The 25,894-nt window shown below is 46.9% G+C and overlaps 1 protein-coding gene across 2 annotated transcripts in view; it reads right to left on the reverse strand.

Annotated features, from left to right (window-relative positions):
- The window catches only part of MINDY2 (MINDY lysine 48 deubiquitinase 2), a 65,472-nt gene that overhangs the window by 36,000 nt on the left and 3,578 nt on the right, over window positions 1-25,894 (reverse strand). For both annotated transcript variants that reach the window (XR_011364471.1, XM_069982253.1), the window contains exon 2: window positions 9,344-9,401. Coding sequence is in view for 1 of the 2 variants with exons in the window: in XM_069982253.1 (XP_069838354.1) it covers window positions 9,344-9,401 (58 nt within the window). In the remaining variant the exon portion in view is untranslated. The remainder of the gene's footprint in view (window positions 1-9,343; window positions 9,402-25,894) is intronic.

The following is a 25,894-nucleotide window of genomic DNA, read 5'->3' on the forward strand; positions in this document are numbered from 1 at the left end:
AATTGCTGCTCACATTTTGCCTATGAACAGGTATCACTATGATAAAATACTCAACATTATTAATTTCAGCTGTAAGTAGTTTTAGGCATTTAGGGAGCGTTCACACATACAGGAACTGCAGCAGATTTGATGGCGCAGATTTGAAGCTGTACATTTGCTTTGAATCTGCAACTTCAAATCTGCACCATAAAATCTTCTGCAGATCCTGTACATGTTAACGCACTTTTAGGCTATGTTCACACTACGTAAGTTATGTATTAATCATGGCTGTTGTTGCAGATTTGCAACAACGGCCGTGATTACTACCTAAATTACGTAGTGCTGCCCTCTATGGAATCCCGGCTGGAGTGTCTACACTTCGGCCCGGATCCGTAGTGGCACCACAAGAAACTGACATGTCGGTTTTCTGCTGGCGCTTTTCAGCTCCAACCGCGCACCCCATTGTGTGCAGCGGGGAATTGGGATGTGTCTGCATTCGAATTTAGTGGCAGTGAAGATTATCCAGCTGGTATTGTAGTACCAGCCAGATGATCTTCACTGCCACAGAATTCAGGATGATCTTATCTGACACCGGCCGTTCTGTGACCTGCCCAGGTCACAGAGCGGCTGGTGTCTTACAGTATCTGCAGCAGATTTGATTTGCCTTGAATCTGTGCCATCAAATCTGCTGCAGATCCTGTACGTGGGAATGCACCCTCAACATACTTTTTTTTTTTCTTTTACGAAAAATGCATGTAAAAACACAATAAAAATGCACAATGTGAAAACAGCCTTAATGATCGATGTATTGTGATGACACCGATAGGGTGGACCTGGTACATAAACGCAATAGCAGCACTGTATGGGTAAGGAATTTAAAGCATCGAAATTAAGAGGTAAGGGTGCCTTCACACATAGCGGAAATGCAGAAAATACCTATACTGTCAGTTTAAATAAGATTACAAGCTTGCAGCGGAATTTCAGGAGGCTGGGAGCCACAGGAGAAGGCCAGAGCACAGACCAGGTAATGTATGCACTACAGTGGGTAAGGGGGGAAACTGAAAGTATAGGAATCTCAGCGGAATTTTCTGCGGACTCGCAGCGTGAAATCCGTTGTGATTCTGCTATGTGTGAAGGCACCCTAAGAAACAACTCCTCATTGAAAGGATGTGCCTGAGAGCTATGCAGGAGAGATGGTCCGCACAGTACATTTCAAGGGATCTTATTTTTAACGCTAGCTTGCTGTTATTGAATAGTTCCTGCATGGCTACCCACTTCTAGTTACACACTGGTTGTATAGCAGCCCTGGCACTGCAGCTTACTGTGATATAACAGTGATATTAATGGGGCCCTTCATGCAAACAAAATAAAGTAATAATTGAATGATGTCAGAATTTCTATTGGTGGGATAATATTCACATATAAAAAGCATGGGAATGGCTGGAATAGTGTGTAAGGGCTTTACAGTAGAGATGAGTGAATCTCAAGTATGGTCGGGTCTGTCCGACCCCTAACATGCAGTATTTGATTACTGGTAGCTTAAGAAGTAATATGCAGCCCTAGTAGGAAGTCCTGGTAAACATGGATACAACCTATGGCTGTATCTCTTCTCTACAGTATCGTTGTTTGAAATGCACAATGTTGGTTACAGGTTCCCTTTAATAAAACATCAAGGTCCTACTGCAAGTTATTTAAAGCTATGGTTCGTGCTTTACCAACAGCTGACCAAAAGTATACTGTGGTAGAATGTTGTTAGGAAGATGCCAATTATCAAAACCATGCCTAACAATCATACTATAAATAACAAAACTTTTCTATAAGCCTCTCATTTAGGCCAGGCGGCAATGTGAAAAAAAGGTGGCTTTAGGCACTTTGTAAGACAGGGAATTTCTAAAATCATACAGGTGGCTGGTCAGCTATACCCACAGGGGGTTGGACAAAATAACTTCTGTGTCACAACTTTTTTTTTTTTTTTTTTTTTTTTTTAATTTTTTAAAGTAAACGCCTCCTGACATACCTGCCTTCACCACTCTATCCTGTCTCCTCCTCCCCTTGTAGTTACTTAAAACACTATTATTAAACCATTACTTCTGCTGTTTAAAAATCATTCAAAAGAGGAATGATTTCTGGTTCTGTTAGCAAATGGGGTTGCAGATGCTCCCTGGAGGTAATTGTTGTGCTGTGGTTTACTGTTTCCTTCATCACATCATGCAAACACCAGAAAAATACCTGCAGACAGAGAGGACTTGGAGCACACGAGCACTGTCAGCTCCTCATTTCCCACCAGCTGCTGCTGCCACTGCAGGGAAGGGGGGGGGGGGGCAACCCTGGGTGATCGCTAGATAGTCCGGGCAGTCTATAGGGCATAGCAGCGGTCTGCAGCCGCCACTCCTATTCCACGCGGCAGCAGATCCTTGCTGTATGAGGAGTTTTCTGATTAAAGCCCCCTTGAAACCTCCACAGGATAGAGCACAAGTAAGAGATTGTGGAGGTCTGACCTCAGTGTCCCCGACGACCTCTAGACTGGCCCCCAGCTCCTTTTTTTAAAAAAATAGGGCCACGGGCCTGCTGGCTGGCTGCTCCATCGAGTATGAGTAGAGAATCGCAGTACTATTAAAAACAAAGAAGCCAGGGGCCGATTTGGAGATCACTGGGGGCACAGAGGTTGGACCCACGCAATCTCTTACTTGTCTCCTATCCTGTGGATAGAGGACAAGTAGATTTGAATTGAAAAACCCCTTTAATCATTTCAGATATCTGATGTATGATCTGTTCGTTCAACCCACCGTGCCGAGTGTGAGCTTTCTCGCTATGTATACTAAATGGAAGAAATCTGTCAATCATTAGTGGGTAGACCCTGCCTCATAAATATGTGGGACTGCTACCTCACAACACTGCCTTTGTGAATCAACGATTAAAGGGGTTATCTGAAGAGCAGAAAATCAAACTGTCCTGTTGTCTGGTCCTTTACTTCCACCCTCTGACTGTCTAAAACGGTATGATTCAAGATGAGAGATGGGGTGAGTGCAGGTTGGGGGCAATGTTCAACAAGACATTAGTAACATGGTAATACGCACATGGGCGTGATGGCAACATGTACGTCATTAATCTCTATGAGCAATGAAGTTATTGCTTAAACAAATACTACAACATTGTTGGGAAAAACACTTAATACTTAATAAATCCATCCTATATTAAATGTTTACATCGCCCCCTGTTTTGGGTACCACAACATGTGGAACTATTAATTTTTACATTCTTGATGTCACACAACACAAGGGCAAAAAAAGGTCAAAATCCAGAACATCTGGATTTATAGTATAAAAAGTGATGTGATTTTCTGATTTCAATAAGAAATAAGTTGGAGGTCACTGAGAGCCGTCAGTGCGTTCTGCGCTGACTTGGAGATAGCCACATGAAAAGCCAATCCTGATGCCACTAAACTAAGTAACAGTTCATATCTGTAATCAGGAACCTAAAAGAAGAAACTAAATTGTTGCCCTCTGCAAACTCAGAAAACCGCAATGTGAATCCAAAAGCAAACGTGTCTCTATACATGAAGTGAAAAGGACTACTACAGTTAGACTGGGATATAAAGATGATGAATGGATATACAGTATTATACTTGTTACTGTTGTGAATTGTGAAATGATATAGGGGATTTTGAACCCACAAGATATGGCAAAAGACAAAAATGACATTTCCTAAAGGGTAAGCACCAAACATATATAAATGTGCTATTGCTTTATGTCTGGTATGAAGAACATACACTATTGTACAATTCTATATAGCAGAAATAGCTGTCTTCATGTTGTAACAGATAAAACTTTGTTAAAGGGGCTGTCTGGTATCAGAATTAAAAAAAAAAACACCTATCACCCCAGGACATATACCTTTCTTCTATAGTTACTAATAGTACTTTTTTTTTTTTTTAACACCTGGCATTGAAATAAATCTCTAATGCTCCATTGACATCACATTTTAGGGCTCTGTCAGTAGTATACATAGGGATACAAACACATCAGGATACAACCATAGACTTGTATGTGCCCTACCAGTGACTTGTGTTTGGTCTGTTTCACAAACCTATAGGTGAAATACAAAAGCTTAACAGACTAGTGCTCTTAGATGTGCACTACCCTTGTGTAGACTTGCCCAATAACATTTTAGCAGTTTCTGCTACAAACTAACAGGAAATTGTAACCATTTTATGCAACTTAACCAATACACTGAAGCAGTCACTATTTTTAAAGATCACATAAACCTGCCACCCCACTGTTACTTTCACACACTATCTTCACTGGGCTGAGGCTGCTGTAATCACATGACTTTATAAACTAGAAGAGGCACACAAACAGCTTTCCATTCCCTCTTTGGGCAAGACATTCAAAATGTTTTAGGTATTTCTATCTATAGGTCTTTCTTCATTGCTTGTATTTGATATAAGCTTTAAGGACAGGGCAGCAGTAATTAATGGAGGATGACTGATGTAGAAAACAACAAGGGGCACTCACCTTACAGTCCCCTTAGCTCCCCCTCATGCCTGTCCACTGCTCGTCCCCACTAACTCACCTCTCCACCATCACTGAAGAACTTCTCTCCAAACTACTCTGCACATCACACCACCTGTGCACTTTACCTAATCACATCCCACCTTATCCCCCAACCTCTCCTCAGCACTTGTCCCAGCACTAAGGGTGGTATTACACGGACCGAGCAGGGCCCGATAATACCTGTAAACGAGCAGCGATCTGCTAGATCGTTGCTGGTTTACTGGGCCTATTACACGGCCCAATAATCGTTTGACAAGAGCTGCAAGGACATTGTTACCGATGTCCTTGCAGCCCTTGCTAAACTGGCATACATTACCCATCCACGTTCCAGGGCTGCTCCTGCTGTCCGCTTCTCCCGGAGTCCCGCGCGCTCTCTAGCTTCACAGCGGCCTGTCAGCTGGTAGGCCGCTCAGCCAATCAGAGGCCGGGACCGCCGCGGCCTGTGTTTGGCTGAGCGGCCTATCAGCTGACAAGCCGCTGTGAAGCTAGAGCATGCGCGGGACCCCGGGAGAAGAGGACAGCAGGAGCAGCCCTGGAACGTGGATGGGTAATGTATATCGTTAGTCGCTGGCCACGCACCGCTATTACACGCAGCGGTGCGCGGTCGGCGCCCGACAAAAATAGGGTCTAACCTATATCAACGATCAGCCGATGATCGTTGTCATCGGCTGATCGTTGCATTTATTACACGGAGCGATAATCTGCCGAATCGGGCCAATTTGGCCGATTATCGTTCCGTGTAATAGTACCCTAACCCATCTCTTCAATCTATCACTAACTTCTGGAATCTTCCCATCTCCATACAAACATGCAACCATAACAACCCATCCTTAAAAAGCCATTCCTTGACACTACCTCCTTATCCAGTTACCAACCCATCTCACTTCTCCCCTTTGCCTCAAAACTCTTGGAAGGACATGTCTACCATGAACTATCCTCCCACTTTTCTTCCAACTCACTTTTTGACTCCCTGCAATCCGGCTTCCTTCCCCACCACTTCACAGAAACTGCCCTCACCAAAGTGGCTAATGACTTGCTAACTGCCAAAACCTCACGCCAATATTCTGTGCTCCTTCTCCTTGACCTATCTTCTGCCTTCGACACAGTTGACCATTCTCTACTCCTACAAATTCCCTCATCCCTTGGCGTCACTTGCTCAGCCCTCTCCTGGATCTCCTCTTACCTCTCCAACCGCACTTTTAGTATCTCCCACACCATCTCCTTTCCTCGTCCCCATACTGTTGGTGTTCCCCAAGGCTCTGTACTCAGGCCTCTTCTCTTCTCCATCTATACTTCTGGCCTGGGACATATCATAAAATCCCACGGCTTCAGGTACCATCTCTACGCAGAAGACTACCTCTCTCGTGTGGATGTCACCACTTTGTTATCCAGGATTCCAGAGTGTCTATCGGCCATATCCTCTTTCTTCTTTTCCCGCTTTCTAAAACTCAACATGGACAAAACAGAACTTATCACCTTTCCCCCCCCATCTTGCTCCACCCTGCCTTCTAATCTGTCAATCACGATCAATAGCTGCACTCTGTCCCCTGTCCCCCAAGCCTACTGCCTTGGGGCCACCAATGACTCTGCCCTGTCCTTTAAACCACATATTCAGGCCATGACAACTTCCTGCCGCCTTCACCTCAAAAACATTTCCAGAATCGGCTCTTTTCTCACCCCTGACTTAATAAGAGCATGTACCAGCAGTTTTGTGATCTCCTGCTTGGACTACTGTAACATCCTCCTCTCTGGCCTTCCATCTAACTCCCTTGATCCCCTCCAGTCTATCCTCAACTCTGCTGCCCAACTAATCAACCTCTTCCCTCTCTTTGCCTCTGCCTCTCCCCTCTGCCAATCCCTCCACTGGCTCCCAATTGCCCAACGTATTCACTTTAAATTGTTGACCATGACGTACAAGGCCATCCACAACCTGTCCCCTCCGTACATCTCTGACCTGATATCCCGCTACCGTCCCTCACGCAACCTTCAATTCTCCAGTGACCTCCGTCTGCACTCCGCCCTTGTTCCTACCTCACACAACCCCCTCTAAGACTTGTGCCTCCCCCATACTCTGGAACTCACTACCCTGACACATCCGACTCTCATTCACCATCAAGTCCTTCAAAAGTAACCTGAAAACCCATCTCTTTAAACTAGGCTACAACAGAAAATTCTGCATCACACTTGACCTCCTGTTTCTCTCCCCATACCTAAGACCTATAGACTAAGACCTTGCGGGCAAGATCCTCTTCCCCCATGTACCAGCCTGTCTTTTGCCTCCATGTAATGTGTTGATCTTGTGTTGTTTCTGCTCGTTACCCCTATCTATTGTATAGAGCTCTGGAATTAAGGGTGCTTTATAAATAAATAATAATAATAATAATAATTTACAAAGGGAAGTGTTAAAATGAAACCATTATTTCAGCTCCTCAATGAAGTAGTTTTCTAGAGCCTTGAATTTACACTTGCCAAGAGATAATTTTTATACAGACACCAGGCAGCATACTTTAAAAAAAAACAAAAAAAAAACACAAGTGTGTCTGTGTGTCTAAAACAGCGTATCGCAATGTCTGTTGGAAATATACATAAGTGAGTTCCACAATGCCTTTTGACAACACACTGTGGCAACTGTCACACACACAAGAATATATACTAAACTGTATACTCTACTTCATCGACATCCTATTGGCCTACAGACACATTTACTGTATATGCTGGCAGATTTCCCAACACAAACGGTAGAAGGGCATCACAAACATGGTGTGAAAAGAACCTAAGCATATCAATTCCCCAGGGGGAAAGAAAATATTGCAGAAACGAAAGAGAAATAATCGTCCAGAACCAAATTTATCAATGGTTCTTGTAAATTATTCAACTTATTAGGTATATTCAAAGAGCATAAGCCAACTGATACTCAGGAAACATCGGTTAGGCTGGGTTCACACTGCGTTTTTGCAATCTGTTTTTTTCATCCGTTTTTTTGCAAAAAAAAAAAACGGATGAAAAAAACCGATGCCTTTGTGTGCTTCCGTTTTGATCCGTTTTTCCATTGACTTCCATTGTAAAAAAAAAACGGATCAAAACGGAAGTAGTGTCAGCTACGTTTTTGTGTCCGTCAAAAAAAAAAACGGATCTGTTTTGATCCGTTTTTTTTTACAATGGAAGTCAATGGAAAAACGGATCAAAACTGATGCACATAAATGCATCCGTTTTTTCATCAGTTTTTTGCTAAAAACCGAAGAAAAAAACGGATTGCAAAAACGCAGTGTGAACACAGCCTTGCTTATTCTCTCTCAATCCTACATAACCAACTACTGAAGGCAGACTGTTGGCCATCTCCATTCTTGTTCCTTGTAAATAAATTTTACGGAGGGAAAATTAAACTTGCATTGAAAACACAAAGTGGTATAGCAAGATGCTTAACTCACAAACTCCATATTTTCATTTTATGGCCACCCACTGGACCAGGCACGTACCATTCACTTCCTATGTTAACATCCGGTTAGTAGGCATATTGGAGCCTCCCAGTGATGCTAACATTCAAACTTCAAGTCAGAGCTACATCGATCCCATGTACATACACTACTCACAATAAGTCAGGGATATAAATTTATTGAAAACATCAAAGGTTTAGGCTACAGTGATATATCATGAGGCATTTAAGTAGAAGCATGCTATGGTGATTTCCTCATCTCAAACTATTTATTGAAACAAAAACACCAGTGGTGGGAACACCTCAACAAAAAATGTCTATGGCTTCATAACTTGTCATGTGCATCAATTACAACTTCACAACGACATCTCATGCTGTTTACATGTCAACTTATTGTCCACTGAGGCATGGCATCCCACTCTTCTTGAAGGGCGTCCCCATTGAGGTTCTCTGTTACAGAATTACGTGCCTCTACACAGTAACTCAGCTGATCCCATAGGTTTTCTATGGGATTCAGGTCTGAAGAAAGTGCCTTGTGAGGTCCCCCAGTCTCCTGCAGCCGTTTCCTAATAATGCGATGAGCTGGAAGATAAAATTAGGTGGCTGTGTTGTTCATGCAGTGGCAAAATAACTGAATAATGTTATTCAGGTAGTATAGGCTTGTTACTATACCAATTACAAAGTGTAGGGCAATTCTGTATGAACTACACACACCTGTCACACTGTAAGACAACCAAAGACAACAGTGGCTGATGCATAACACTCTCCTTCTCATCTCCAACATCGATTGCAGCCATTTCTGCTCAGCGTGTATCAACTTTCACCAGTGAACAGTGCTGAGGCCCACTGGTCCCTCATCCAGCATAGAAGGAGTACGCTATGCGTCAGTCACTGTTGCCTTTGGTGGTGGTGGAGTTACAGTGTGGGCAGGTGTGTCGAGTCAATACAGAAGTGCTTTACACTATGTGAATGGTGCAATAACAAGTTGTATGCCCAACACTATTGTTGGCTTTTGATTCAATAACTTGATGAGGAAATCACCATTGCATGCTTCTACTGAAATGCCCTACTTTCATGATATATGAAAAACTTTTAGAACTTTCATGATATATGAGTTGACCTAGCTTGAACTTTTTCCATTATTATAAATTTCACCCACAAGCCAAATAGCCCTAAGTTTTTGTAACTAGAGTATGTCATTACAGATGTCATGGATATGTGCCTGGCTAACACAGGCACCTTAAAAAGGAGCATTTAAGAAGAAAAAAGTAGCAAGATCTCTATTTATCTATTATAATGAAACTATTTTACCAATGTATACCACAGTAATGCCAAGTAAAGAACAAGTATATTTCTCCAAAACAAGATTTCCACTTACCCAAATACTCCATGAGCTGCTCAGCGGTGATGATCTCCATCATGGGAGGCAATTTCACCTACAGGGAGGGAATTAAACCAGATCAAATTTTATCTATTGAAATTGAATGCATTTGGAAATGTTTTATTGATATGCTGGAGCTCTACACAAAGGGCAGTCCTATTACAGAGGCACTCTGTTCTTTGTGTTTTGTTTGCTCATATAATACACACCCTCCAACAGTATTTCAATATACCTGTAGCGCCACCTTTTGATCCCAGCACAGCTGCATGTATACATTTTATTATGGTAGCTTGGTCATGTGACCACCAGTCTCACAATCAGAAAATTACAGCACTTAAAGGGGGTATTCCCATCTCAGTTTGTTGTATGATGAAAAGCAATGGCTGGTGGACTGAGTGCAAGCTGCACTGGTCATGCAGATGCAATGAGCGCTCCATTCATTGTGGGATGATTCCATTAATAATATTGTAGGATGTCTCCATTATTGAGATTGTGGGGGTCCCAGAAGTCAGCTTGTTATTAGACAGGGCATAACAAGCTAAGATGGCAATATCCCTTTAGGGAGTCACAGGAAATAGTCCTTTGTCACCTGTAAATGACATGATTACTTCATCACCTCCCATCAGATGTCTCCCGGTAGCTCATCCCTTCCTTTCTCTACCATCCTTGTTCATCTCTATATGCCTCTGTCATATCTTCCCTAAGAGACAAGGAGCTCAGAGACAGGAGGTCACTTCATATACTGATCATTGATGTGTCTTTTGTCAGCAGATTGTCAATTGACAATGCTCTTCCTTTGTGTAAGACCAGGGCATTGTAAGAAACCAATTGATGGTTACCGGAAGCAGTTGTTCGCAGTTATTTTGTCTGAAGGTTGTGCTACCAAGCATTAGGCTGAGGGTGCCAACACTTTTGTCCGGACCATTTTTGGAGTTTTGTGTAAAATGATCAATGATTTTACTTTTCTTTTTTAAAAATTCTCTCTCTTTTGTGTTTCATTCATTGAACGCAAAATAAATGAAGACATTATTACCAAAGCATTTGTGACTGCAATCAATTTCTGGAAGAAACTGAGTATTATCTACTTTATTATGTAATAGCCTATGCTGCACTTCTTGATGGCCTATGATACACTGCTTTTTAAAGTGGACCTGTCATCAAGAAAACAGTGGTGTAAATAAGCCTGTGCCCTCTTTATCTAGAGTCTATTAACAAGAACACGTATCTTATAGATGAAGAGGGCTATTGAGAAAAAGGTATGCTCAGCAGCATGATGCCTAGCCCTGTCTAGCTTTATGCTTATTTATACCATTTTCCTGTTGACGGATCCGCTTTAAACTCGGATCAGCCTATGGTTATGGCAATGAAAAATGTGGCCTTTAACCTACCGTAGATATTAGCAAGTGAGTAATTGTAAAAGTAATCTATATCATAAAAATGAAAGTCTGTCTGTCTGTCCCATATAGACTTCCAAACGCCTGAACCGTTTGACCCCAAATTTGGCCCACAGATACATCGGGTGCCCGGGAAGGTTATTGCGAAGGTCCCGTCCCCGCCAGATGTACAGGAGAGGAGGGGGAGGGGGAAGAGCGCCCCATACAGATGAATGGGAAAATCTCCACACTGCACACACAGGTGATATATTTAGCTGTAGCTTTGCCCAGCAGTAAATGCCAGTTGGGAGCCTTAGCAACCAATAGGATTACTGCTTTCATTTTCACAGGGAGCAATGGTTGCTAGGGAAGCTGCCTCACAACATCCACAGTAATAACTGGTAGACCCCCTACTCCATCTATACAGTACTTGTATATACAGGACCCCCTACTCCATCTATACAGTACATGTATATACAGGGCACTACAGTTATACTGTGTAGATGGAGAAGTGGGTCCTGTATATGTATACAGGACCCCCTACTCCATCTATACAGTACATGTATATACAGGGCACTACAGGTATACAGAACCCCCTACTCCATCTATACAGTACATGTATACAGGACCCCCTACTCCATCTATACAGTACATGTATATACAGGGCACTACAGGTATACAGAACCCCCTACTCCATCTATACAGTACATGTATATAGGACCCCCTACTCCATCTATACAGTACATGTATATACAGGACCCCCTACTCCATCTATACAGTACATGTATATACAGGGCCCCCTACTCCATCTATACAGTACATGTATATACAGGGCACTACAGGTATACAGAACCCCCTACTCCATCTATACAGTACATGTATATAGGACCCCCTACTCCATCTATACAGTACATGTATATACAGGACCCCCTACTCCATCTATACAGTACAGGTATACAGAACCCCCTACTCCATCTATACAGTACATGTATATAGGACCCCCTACTCCATCTATACAGTACATGTATACAGGGCAGTATTACCAGCTGCTGCTGCCCTAAGCACTAAACCTGAGGACGCCCCATCCTCACTCACCAATTAGCATCATGATAGATTGGTAGATAATAGCTCCAGAGGTCACATTTAACACCGCCACACCAGGCCTGACCAATACCGCCATACCAGACCTGACCAATACCACCATACTGTGACTGGATAACACCGCCATACCAGACCTGACCAATACCTCCACACTGTGACTGGATAACACTGCCATACAAGACCTGACCAATACCACCACACTGTGACTGGATAACACTGCCATACCAGACCTGACCAATACCGCCATACTGTGACTGGATAACACCGCCATACCAGACCTGACCAATACCGCCATACTGTGACTGGATAACGCCGCCATACCAGACCTGACCAATACCGCCATACTGTGACTGGATAACGCCGCCATACCAGACCTGACCAATACCGCCATACTGTGACTGGATAACGCCGCCATACCAGACCTGACCAATACCACTACACTGTGACTGGATAACACCGCCATTCCAGACCTGACCAATACCGCCATACCACAACTGACCAATACCACAATACCATGACTGGATAACACTGCCACACCAGACCTGACCAATACTACCATACCCCCCTTCGAAAAGACTAGATTTTCTGGCAAGTCTGAACAGGAGGTGGAAGACTAGGCAGACCACAAGTGCCTAATGGTAAATACGACCCTGCAGGTATACAGGACACTAGAGGTATACAGTACCCCAAAACTATATACTACAGGTATACAAGACCTCCACCAACTATACACTACAGGTATCCAGAACCCTCAAGCAATAAACTACAGGTATACAAGACCTCCACCAACTATACATTACAGGTATACAGCACCTTCACCAACTATATATTACAGGTATACAGGACCCCCAACTAAACTGAACAGGTATAAAGGACCTCTACCAGCTATACACTGCAGGTATACAGTACAGGTACACAGCCCCCTGCCCCCCAATTATACACTACTGGTAAACAGGACCTCCCTCAACTATACACTACAGGTATACAGCCCCCACCCCAACTATACACGACAGGTATACAGGACCCCCTCAACTATACACTACAGGTATACAGCCCTCCCCCCAACTATACACTACAGGTATACAGGACGGTTGTTTGACGTTTTTAGCTCATTTCTAATGTGCATAAGCTACAATTTACATAAACAGTGCAGAACTGTCGGGTATATAGGGATATATAGGGCTACTGGCGATTTCCCCTTAAACAAAAAAATAAGGTCTAAGATTGGCCTCCTGGGCACCTTAGAATAAATCTAAACTGAACCTTTATACCCGAGCAGCGCCGGGTACATTTTCTAGTATTTAATAATTCCAAGCTAGGTGGAATACAAAGCAATCAAGACCACGTGAATGCATGCGAGGCCAAGTTCATGAGAAACATTAATATGTATGGAACATAATAAATGCATGCCTTCAAACTCTTCTTCCCTAATAATACATCAAACGATTCTTTCACGGTCAATTTCCTTCAGAAAAATGATGTTTCATAAGTGAGTACAACTCACTTTGATTTGGAGTGCGGTTGATCACTAAGTGAGCATCACAGAAGACATTTAAAACCAGGTTATTCAATTGCTACTTTTGAAGCCTCTGACTGAGCCCAAGTGACATGTGACTAATTAGAAATAGGCCAGTCTTTTTCATATTCTCTTTTGAAAATACCCTCATTATTCCAAAACAACTGGAAGGGTCTCCTAGCAACCAAAGGCTCCGGCAGCGGGAAAATCATACAGACCGCCCATACAATGATATCCAATGGAGCCAGTTACTAAAAAGTCCAAGGAAAAGTTTATACTGTTTTCCTATTTGGTTTATCAGGCTTCTCTGTGATTGCCGTTACCTTCTGCGTGGGGCACGATCATTCTTTCTCACACTTTCTCTTAATAAGACCATTAACATCTTCAATCTAATCACTTGTACTTCCAGCTAAATATCAAAGAACCAAGCAGAAAACGATACCCCACCGATACTGTGGATGCAAGTGTGCCTGTGCAGCCATTGCAGCATGCACTCCAAGTATTCTCTATAGGATGTTCTGCAGTCCCCTAGAAAATGTATAAAGCCCACAGCGTGGTGGCCGCACAGGGGCTCTGAGCACTATGTCATTCATGAGGCAGCAGCATTGTTGGGATGGGTGGGCATTGGTCCCCAGAAGGAGCGCCCTGTGCCCCTTCATCTCTGCTATAAGACACAGCACGCACAATTATTATCATTATAGCTGAGCAGATACAAGATGTAGGGGCACATAACACACTGCTGAGAGGTCAATGGGGCTCTCAGCATCTAGGCCCCCACCTATGCAAACTTCTGACCAGTCATGTTGCGTTCCTTCCAATGATAGCTACACTAAGTCAAACAAAGAAACTCCATTGTCTCAGGAAGCCCATATGAATGAATAGCTGTCATAGCCTACATATTATTCCTGATCACTAAAGTAGGTCATGCATCTTACTCTAAAATAAAGAATTATTTGAAGACAGCCTCCTGTACAGCCACTAGGGATTTATCAATCCACCTGAAACCTAAACAGTCTGGTTCTGCCCATAGCAACCAATCAGCTATCACTTTACCTTGTTAATGTATAAAAGCTGAGCTGTGATTGGTTGCTGTGGGCAGAACCAGACAGACCGATAAATCTGGACCCGTGGGGGCAAATTATCAAAGCATGTTCCTTATGAAGTCACAAATTCTTGGGTGAGTCTTATTTGTCTACAAATAGGAGGCTTTTTGTTTTATACTACTCATGCCTTAGAGGAAGGGATTGTAACCTCGTATGGACCAGCTAATTTAAAGCGACTCTGTACCCACAATCTGACCCCCCCCCCCCCAAACCACTTGTACCTTGTTATAGCTGCTTTTAATCCAACATCTGGGATCCGTTCGGCAGGTGATGCAGTTATTGTCCTAAAAAACAACTTTTAAACTTGCAGCCCTGTGACAAACTGGCGTAACTTGGAATATCTGTGCCCTAACTTTGCACCACCCCTCCGTCCCAACTCTCCACCCTCCTCATCATTAGGAATACCACTGAAACATTTTCTCCTGTCTGAATACTGCACAGGTGCCGTGCTGACACAGGTGAGGAATAGGAGAATACCTGCCTGGGGCATTACTAATGATGGAGGGAAAGAGAGGTTGTGCCAGCCTAATGCATACGCAATCTAGGCCACGGCCAAAGGGCACGGGGCTGCCAGTTTAAAAGTTGTTTTTAGGACAATAACGGACGCAAGGACAGATCTTGGATTAAAAGCAGCTATCTAAAGGTACAAGCGGTTTGTGGGGACAGATTGTGGGTACAGAGTCGCTTTATTATAATATACACCAGAAACTGGGGCAGCATGGTGGCTCAGTGGTTAGAACTGTAGCCTTGCAGCGCTGACTACTCTGGTTTCCTCCCACACCCAAAAAACAACAGAAAGGTAAAACGCTGCGGAATCTGTGCGCTATATAAATATAAATAAAATAAATAAACTGGTATACATCATGGGTAAAATCTACTCCTGCTCACGTGGCGCATGCCACAATACATATGGTACATTTAACCCCGGGGCGGCTTTACTGCCGTGATGCAACAATTACGCGTACAACCTCCTAGAATTATGGAGGCTGCTGCAGCCACAAAAGCTATAGCAACACCTAAAGCTCTGGGATGTCCAACAAGCTCCTATAGGCTCAATGGTTCGGTGTCCACACAGCTTTCATTACCCAGCATATGCATAAATGAATGTAGTCAGCCATCTTTGCTCTTAGATGCCCACGGGGTAGGTCGCTTGGGGTGGAAAGATGCAGGTAGCACAATGCTTGGTACAGCTTCCTAAGAAACTGTACAACACTCAAATAGTCTAATAAAAAAGAACCATGCACTGTTCAGCTGTCATATGGTTGCCACAGTAACTGTGCCGCCCGTGTACTACGTGCATCTCCCCACGCCCCATGTCAGATCTGGCGGAGAAGACAATTATAGTGACACTTTAATTATAAAAATGTTACCCTACCCCCCAAGAAACAGGTAGTCAGTGCACACAGCCAGATATTCTGATGCGTCACTTAAAGGGATAATTTCAATTGCAAGTTTCTTAAGGGTGCGTTCACACCTACAGGATCTGCAGCAGATTTGATGCTGTGTTCAGTTATTTAAATGAAATCTGCTGCAGAAAATCAGCTGCAGATCCTGTAGGTGTGAACGCACCATAACATTCCATTAGGCCATTACGCAATGACATTATGATTGGTAGGGGTCTGACTTGTGGAACACCTGACAACCAGAAAATTGGCTGCCACTATACACTACAGCTGATGTACACTCCCTGCCCTCCTATACACTACAGCTGATGTACACTCCCTGCCCTCCTATACACTACAGCTGATGTACACTCCCTGCCCTCCTATACACTACAGCTGATGTACACTCCCTGCCCTCCTATACACTACAGCTGATGTACACTCCCTGCCCTCCTATACACTACAGCTGATGTACACTCCCTGCCCTCCTATACACTACAGCTGATGTACACTCCCTGCCCTCCTATACACTACAGCTGATGTACACTCCCTGCCCTCCTATACACTACAGCTGATGTACACTCCCTGCCCTCCTATACACTACAGCTGATGTACACTCCCTGCCGCCCTCCTATACACTACAGCTGATGTACACTCCCTGCCGCCCTCCTATACACTACAGCTGATGTACACTCCCTGCCGCCCTCCTATACACTACAGCTGATGTACACTCCCTGCCGCCCTCCTATACACTACAGCTGATGTACACTCCCTGCCGCCCTCCTATACACTACAGCTGATGTACACTCCCTGCCGCCCTCCTATACACTACAGCTGATGTACACTCCCTGCCGCCCTCCTATACACTACAGCTGATGTACACTCCCTGCCGCCCTCCTATACACTACAGCTGATGTACACTCCCTGCCGCCCTCCTATACACTACAGCTGATGTACACTCCCTGCCGCCCTCCTATACACTACAGCTGATGTACACTCCCTGCCGCCCTCCTATACACTACAGCTGATGTACACTCCCTGCCGCCCTCCTATACACTACAGCTGATGTACACTCCCTGCCGCCCTCCTATACACTACAGCTGATGTACACTCCCTGCCGCCCTCCTATACACTACAGCTGATGTACACTCCCTGCCGCCCTCCTATACACTACAGCTGATGTACACTCCCTGCCGCCCTCCTATACACTACAGCTGATGTACACTCCCTGCCGCCCTCCTATACACTACAGCTGATGTACACTCCCTGCCGCCCTCCTATACACTACAGCTGATGTACACTCCCTGCCGCCCTCCTATACACTACAGCTGATGTACACTCCCTGCCGCCCTCCTATACACTACAGCTGATGTACACTCCCTGCCGCCCTCCTATACACTACAGCTGATGTACACTCCCTGCCGCCCTCCTATACACTACAGCTGATGTACACTCCCTGCCGCCCTCCTATACACTACAGCTGATGTACACTCCCTGCCGCCCTCCTATACACTACAGCTGATGTACACTCCCTGCCGCCCTCCTATACACTACAGCTGATGTACACTCCCTGCCGCCCTCCTATACACTACAGCTGATGTACACTCCCTGCCGCCCTCCTATACACTACAGCTGATGTACACTCCCTGCCGCCCTCCTATACACTACAGCTGATGTACACTCCCTGCCGCCCTCCTATACACTACAGCTGATGTACACTCCCTGCCGCCCTCCTATACACTACAGCTGATGTACACTCCCTGCCGCCCTCCTATACACTACAGCTGATGTACACTCCCTGCCGCCCTCCTATACACTACAGCTGATGTACACTCCCTGCCGCCCTCCTATACACTACAGCTGATGTACACTCCCTGCCGCCCTCCTATACACTACAGCTGATGTACACTCCCTGCCGCCCTCCTATACACTACAGCTGATGTACACTCCCTGCCGCCCTCCTATACACTACAGCTGATGTACACTCCCTGCCGCCCTCCTATACACTACAGCTGATGTACACTCCCTGCCGCCCTCCTATACACTACAGCTGATGTACACTCCCTGCCGCCCTCCTATACACTACAGCTGATGTACACTCCCTGCCGCCCTCCTATACACTACAGCTGATGTACACTCCCTGCCGCCCTCCTATACACTACAGCTGATGTACACTCCCTGCCGCCCTCCTATACACTACAGCTGATGTACACTCCCTGCCGCCCTCCTATACACTACAGCTGATGTACACTCCCTGCCGCCCTCCTATACACTACAGCTGATGTACACTCCCTGCCGCCCTCCTATACACTACAGCTGATGTACACTCCCTGCCGCCCTCCTATACACTACAGCTGATGTACACTCCCTGCCGCCCTCCTATACACTACAGCTGATGTACACTCCCTGCCGCCCTCCTATACACTACAGCTGATGTACACTCCCTGCCGCCCTCCTATACACTACAGCTGATGTACACTCCCTGCCGCCCTCCTATACACTACAGCTGATGTACACTCCCTGCCGCCCTCCTATACACTACAGCTGATGTACACTCCCTGCCGCCCTCCTATACACTACAGCTGATGTACACTCCCTGCCGCCCTCCTATACACTACAGCTGATGTACACTCCCTGCCGCCCTCCTATACACTACAGCTGATGTACACTCCCTGCCGCCCTCCTATACACTACAGCTGATGTACACTCCCTGCCGCCCTCCTATACACTACAGCTGATGTACACTCCCTGCCGCCCTCCTATACACTACAGCTGATGTACACTCCCTGCCGCCCTCCTATACACTACAGCTGATGTACACTCCCTGCCGCCCTCCTATACACTACAGCTGATGTACACTCCCTGCCCTCCTATACACTACAGCTGATGTACACTCCCTGCCCTCCTATACACTACAGCTGATGTACACTCCCTGCCCTCCTATACACTACAGCTGATGTACACTCCCTGCCCTCCTATACACTACAGCTGATGTACACTCCCTGCCCCTCCTATACACTACAGCTGATGTACACTCCCTGCCCCTCCTATACACTACAGCTGCTGTACACTCCCTGCCCTCCTATACACTACAGCTGATGTACACTCCCTGCCGCCTCCTATACACTACAGCTGATGTACACTCCCTGCCCCTCCTATACACTACAGCTGATGTACACTCCCTGCCCCTCCTATACACTACAGCTGATGTACACTCCCTGCCCTCCTATACACTACAGCTGATGTACACTCCCTGCCCCTCCTATACACTACAGCTGATGTACACTCCCTGCCCCTCCTATACACTACAGCTGATGTACACTCCCTGCCCCTCCTATACACTACAGCTGATGTACACTCCCTGCCCTCCTATACACTACAGCTGATGTACACTCCCTGCCGCCCTCCTATACACTACAGCTGATGTACACTCCCTGCCCTCCTATACACTACAGCTGATGTACACTCCCTGCCCTCCTATACACTACAGCTGATGTACACTCCCTGCCCTCCTATACACTACAGCTGATGTACACTCCCTGCCCCTCCTATACACTACAGCTGATGTACACTCCCTGCCCCTCCTATACACTACAGCTGATGTACACTCCCTGCCCTCCTATACACTACAGCTGATGTACACTCCCTGCCCCTCCTATACACTACAGCTGATGTACACTCCCTGCCCTCCTATACACTACAGCTGATGTACACTCCCTGCCCTCCTATACACTACAGCTGTACACTCCCTGCCCTCCTATACACTACAGCTGATGTACACTCCCTGCCCTCCTATACACTACAGCTGATGTACACTCCCTGCCCTCCTATACACTACAGCTGATGTACACTCCCTGCCCTCCTATACACTACAGCTGATGTACACTCCCTGCCCTCCTATACACTACAGCTGATGTACACTCCCTGCCCTCCTATACACTACAGCTGATGTACACTCCCTGCCCTCCTATACACTACAGCTGCTGTACACTCCCTGCCCTCCTATACACTACAGCTGATGTACACTCCCTGCCCTCCTATACACTACAGCTGATGTACACTCCCTGCCCTCCTATACACTACAGCTGATGTACACTCCCTGCCCTCCTATACACTACAGCTGATGTACACTCCCTGCCCTCCTATACACTACAGCTGATGTACACTCCCTGCCCTCCTATACACTACAGCTGATGTACACTCCCTGCCCTCCTATACACTACAGCTGATGTACACTCCCTGCCCTCCTATACACTACAGCTGATGTACACTCCCTGCCCTCCTATACACTACAGCTGATGTACACTCCCTGCCCTCCTATACACTACAGCTGATGTACACTCCCTGCCCTCCTATACACTACAGCTGATGTACACTCCCTGCCCTCCTATACACTACAGCTGATGTACACTCCCTGCCCTCCTATACACTACAGCTGATGTACACTCCCTGCCCTCCTATACACTACAGCTGATGTACACTCCCTGCCCTCCTATACACTACAGCTGATGTACACTCCCTGCCCTCCTATACACTACAGCTGATGTACACTCCCTGCCCTCCTATACACTACAGCTGATGTACACTCCCTGCCCTCCTATACACTACAGCTGATGTACACTCCCTGCCCTCCTATACACTACAGCTGATGTACACTCCCTGCCCTCCTATACACTACAGCTGATGTACACTCCCTGCCCTCCTATACACTACAGCTGATGTACACTCCCTGCCCTCCTATACACTACAGCTGATGTACACTCCCTGCCCTCCTATACACTACAGCTGATGTACACTCCCTGCCCTCCTATACACTACAGCTGATGTACACTCCCTGCCCTCCTATACACTACAGCTGATGTACACTCCCTGCCCTCCTATACACTACAGCTGATGTACACTCCCTGCCCTCCTATACACTACAGCTGATGTACACTCCCTGCCCTCCTATACACTACAGCTGATGTACACTCCCTGCCCTCCTATACACTACAGCTGATGTACACTCCCTGCCCTCCTATACACTACAGCTGATGTACACTCCCTGCCCTCCTATACACTACAGCTGATGTACACTCCCTGCCCTCCTATACACTACAGCTGATGTACACTCCCTGCCCTCCTATACACTACAGCTGCTGTACACTCCCTGCCCTCCTATACACTACAGCTGATGTACACTCCCTGCCCTCCTATACACTACAGCTGATGTACACTCCCTGCCCTCCTATACACTACAGCTGATGTACACTCCCTGCCCTCCTATACACTACAGCTGATGTAACACTAATCCCTGCCCTCCTATACACTACAGCTGATGTACACTCCCTGCCCTCCTATACACTACAGCTGATGTACACTCCCTGCCCTCCTATACACTACAGCTGATGTACACTCCCTGCCTCCTATACACTACAGCTGATGTACACTCCCTGCCCTCCTATACACTACAGCTGATGTACACTCCCTGCCCTCCTATACACTACAGCTGCTGTACACTCCCTGCCCTCCTATACACTACAGCTGCTGTACACTCCCTGCCCTCCTATACACTACAGCTGCTGTACACTCCCTGCCCTCCTATACACTACAGCTGCTGTACACTCCCTGCCCTCCTATACACTACAGCTGCTGTACACTCCCTGCCCTCCTATACACTACAGCTGTACACTCCCTGCCCTCCTATACACTACAGCTGTACACTCCCTGCCCTCCTATACACTACAGCTGATGTACACTCCCTGCCCTCCTATACACTACAGCTGTACACTCCCTGCCCTCCTATACACTACAGCTGTACACTCCCTGCCCTCCTATACACTACAGCTGTACACTCCCTGCCCTCCTATACACTACAGCTGTACACTCCCTGCCCTCATATACACTCCAGCTGTACACTCCCTGCCCTCCTATACACTACAGCTGTACACTCCCTGCCCTCCTATACACTACAGCTGTACACTCCCTGCCCTCCTATACACTACAGCTGTACACTCCCTGCCCTCCTATACACTACAGCTGTACACTCCCTGCCCTCCTATACACTACAGCTGTACACTCCCTGCCCTCCTATACACTACAGCTGTACACTCCCTGCCCTCCTATACACTACAGCTGTACACTCCCTGCCCTCCTATACACTACAGCTGTACACTCCCTGCCCTCCTATACACTACAGCTGTACACTCCCTGCCCTCCTATACACTACAGCTGTACACTCCCTGCCCTCCTCTACACTACAGCTGTACACTCCCTGCCCTCCTATACACTACAGCTGTACACTCCCTGCCCTCCTATACACTACAGCTGTACACTCCCTGCCCTCCTATACACTACAGCTGTACACTCCCTGCCCTCCTATACACTACAGCTGTACACTCCCTGCCCTCCTATACACTACAGCTGTACACTCCCTGCCCTCCTATACACTACAGCTGTACACTCCCTGCCCTCCTATACACTACAGCTGTACACTCCCTGCCCTCCTCTACACTACAGCTGTACACTCCCTGCCCTCCTCTACACTACAGCTGTACACTCCCTGCCCTCCTCTACACTACAGCTGTACACTCCCTGCCCTCCTCTACACTACAGCTGTACACTCCCTGCCCGCCTATACACTACAGCTGTACACTCCCTGCCCGCCTATACACTACAGCTGTACACTCCCTGCCTGCCGTACACTACAGCTGTATACTCCCTGCCTGCCGTACACTACAGCTGTATACTCCCTGCCTGCCGTACACTACAGCTGTATACTCCCTGCCTGCCGTACACTACAGCTGTATACTCCCTGCCTGCCGTACACTACAGCTGTATACTCCCTGCCTGCCGTACACTACAGCTGTATACTCCCTGCCTGCCGTACACTACAGCTGTATACTCCCTGCCTGCCGTACACTACAGCTGTATACTCCCTGCCTGCCGTACACTACAGCTGTATACTCCCTGCCTGCCGTACACTACAGCTGTATACTCCCTGCCTGCCGTACACTACAGCTGTATACTCCCTGCCTGCCGTACACTACAGCTGTATACTCCCTGCCTGCCGTACACTACAGCTGTATACTCCCTGCCTGCCGTACACTACAGCTGTATACTCCCTGCCTGCCGTACACTACAGCTGTATACTCCCTGCCTGCCGTACACTACAGCTGTATACTCCCTGCCTGCCGTACACTACAGCTGTATACTCCCTGCCTGCCGTACACTACAGCTGTATACTCCCTGCCTGCCGTACACTACAGCTGTATACTCCCTGCCTGCCGTACACTACAGCTGTATACTCCCTGCCTGCCGTACACTACAGCTGTATACTCCCTGCCTGCCGTACACTACAGCTGTATACTCCCTGCCTGCCGTACACTACAGCTGTATACTCCCTGCCTGCCGTACACTACAGCTGTATACTCCCTGCCTGCCGTACACTACAGCTGTATACTCCCTGCCTGCCGTACACTACAGCTGTATACTCCCTGCCTGCCGTACACTACAGCTGTATACTCCCTGCCTGCCGTACACTACAGCTGTATACTCCCTGCCTGCCGTACACTACAGCTGTATACTCCCTGCCTGCCGTACACTACAGCTGTATACTCCCTGCCTGCCGTACACTACAGCTGTATACTCCCTGCCTGCCGTACACTACAGCTGTATACTCCCTGCCTGCCGTACACTACAGCTGTATACTCCCTGCCTGCCGTACACTACAGCTGTATACTCCCTGCCTGCCGTACACTACAGCTGTATACTCCCTGCCTGCCGTACACTACAGCTGTATACTCCCTGCCTGCCGTACACTACAGCTGTATACTCCCTGCCTGCCGTACACTACAGCTGTATACTCCCTGCCTGCCGTACACTACAGCTGTATACTCCCTGCCTGCCGTACACTACAGCTGTATACTCCCTGCCTGCCGTACACTACAGCTGTATACTCCCTGCCTGCCGTACACTACAGCTGTATACTCCCTGCCTGCCGTACACTACAGCTGTATACTCCCTGCCTGCCGTACACTACAGCTGTATACTCCCTGCCTGCCGTACACTACAGCTGTATACTCCCTGCCTGCCGTACACTACAGCTGTATACTCCCTGCCTGCCGTACACTACAGCTGTATACTCCCTGCCTGCCGTACACTACAGCTGTATACTCCCTGCCTGCCGTACACTACAGCTGTATACTCCCTGCCTGCCGTACACTACAGCTGTATACTCCCTGCCTGCCGTACACTACAGCTGTATACTCCCTGCCTGCCGTACACTACAGCTGTATACTCCCTGCCTGCCGTACACTACAGCTGTATACTCCCTGCCTGCCGTACACTACAGCTGTATACTCCCTGCCTGCCGTACACTACAGCTGTATACTCCCTGCCTGCCGTACACTACTAGCTGTATACTCCCTGCCTGCCGTACACTATAGCTGTATACTCCCTGCCTGCCGTACACTATAGCTGTATACTCCCTGCCTGCCGTACACTATAGCTGTATACTCCCTGCCTGCCGTACACTATAGCTGTATACTCCCTGCCTGCCGTACACTATAGCTGTATACTCCCTGCCTGCCGTACACTATAGCTGTATACTCCCTGCCTGCCGTACACTATAGCTGTATACTCCCTGCCTGCCGTACACTATAGCTGTATACTCCCTGCCTGCCGTACACTATAGCTGTATACTCCCTGCCTGCCGTACACTATAGCTGTATACTCCCTGCCTGCCGTACACTATAGCTGTATACTCCCTGCCTGCCGTACACTATAGCTGTATACTCCCTGCCTGCCGTACACTATAGCTGTATACTCCCTGCCTGCCGTACACTATAGCTGTATACTCCCTGCCTGCCGTACACTATAGCTGTATACTCCCTGCCTGCCGTACACTATAGCTGTATACTCCCTGCCTGCCGTACACTATAGCTGTATACTCCCTGCCTGCCGTACACTATAGCTGTATACTCCCTGCCTGCCGTACACTATAGCTGTATACTCCCTGCCTGCCGTACACTATAGCTGTATACTCCCTGCCTGCCGTACACTATAGCTGTATACTCCCTGCCTGCCGTACACTATAGCTGTATACTCCCTGCCTGCCGTACACTATAGCTGTATACTCCCTGCCTGCCGTACACTATAGCTGTATACTCCCTGCCTGCCGTACACTATAGCTGTATACTCCCTGCCTGCCGTACACTATAGCTGTATACTCCCTGCCTGCCGTACACTATAGCTGTATACTCCCTGCCTGCCGTACACTATAGCTGTATACTCCCTGCCTGCCGTACACTATAGCTGTATACTCCCTGCCTGCCGTACACTATAGCTGTATACTCCCTGCCAGCCGTACACTATAGCTGTATACTCCCTGCCAGCCGTACACTATAGCTGTATACTCCCTGCCAGCCGTACACTATAGCTGTATACTCCCTGCCAGCCGTACACTATAGCTGTATACTCCCTGCCAGCCGTACACTATAGCTGTATACTCCCTGCCTGCTGTACACTATAGCTGTATACTCCCTGACTGCTGTACACTATAGCTGTATACTTCCTGCCTGCTGTACACTATAGCTGTATACTCCCCCCTGCTGTACACTATAGCTGTATACTCCCTGTCATGCTGTACACTATAGCTGTATACTCCCTGCCATGCTGTACACTATAGCTGTATACTCCCTGCCATGCTGTACACTATAGCTGTATACTCCCTGCCATGCTGTACACTATAGCTGTATGTACCTTCCATGCCTGCTGTACACTATAGCTGTATACTCCCTGCCTGCTGCACGAGGCTGAAGTTGGTTTCTTATTCGGCCAGTTTCTTATTCGGGGCTAAAGTTTGTTTCTTATTCGGCAGTTTCTTATTCAGAGGATTTTTCTTTTTCCTGTTTTAGCTATTATTCTTAGACAAAATGTATAATATTCATACCCTACCGTAAGTGAGGGGCCCGGTGATAAAAATGGCCAAAAGGACCCCAAGGTTGGCATAAAAATGGGCATCAAAGTAAAAAAACAAAATTATGATTTAAAAATAAAATTGACTTTGGGCCACTGATCTCACATTGATAATA

This window comes from Dendropsophus ebraccatus, chromosome 1 (genome assembly GCF_027789765.1).
Source record: "Dendropsophus ebraccatus isolate aDenEbr1 chromosome 1, aDenEbr1.pat, whole genome shotgun sequence".
Classification (NCBI taxonomy): domain Eukaryota; kingdom Metazoa; phylum Chordata; class Amphibia; order Anura; family Hylidae; genus Dendropsophus; species Dendropsophus ebraccatus.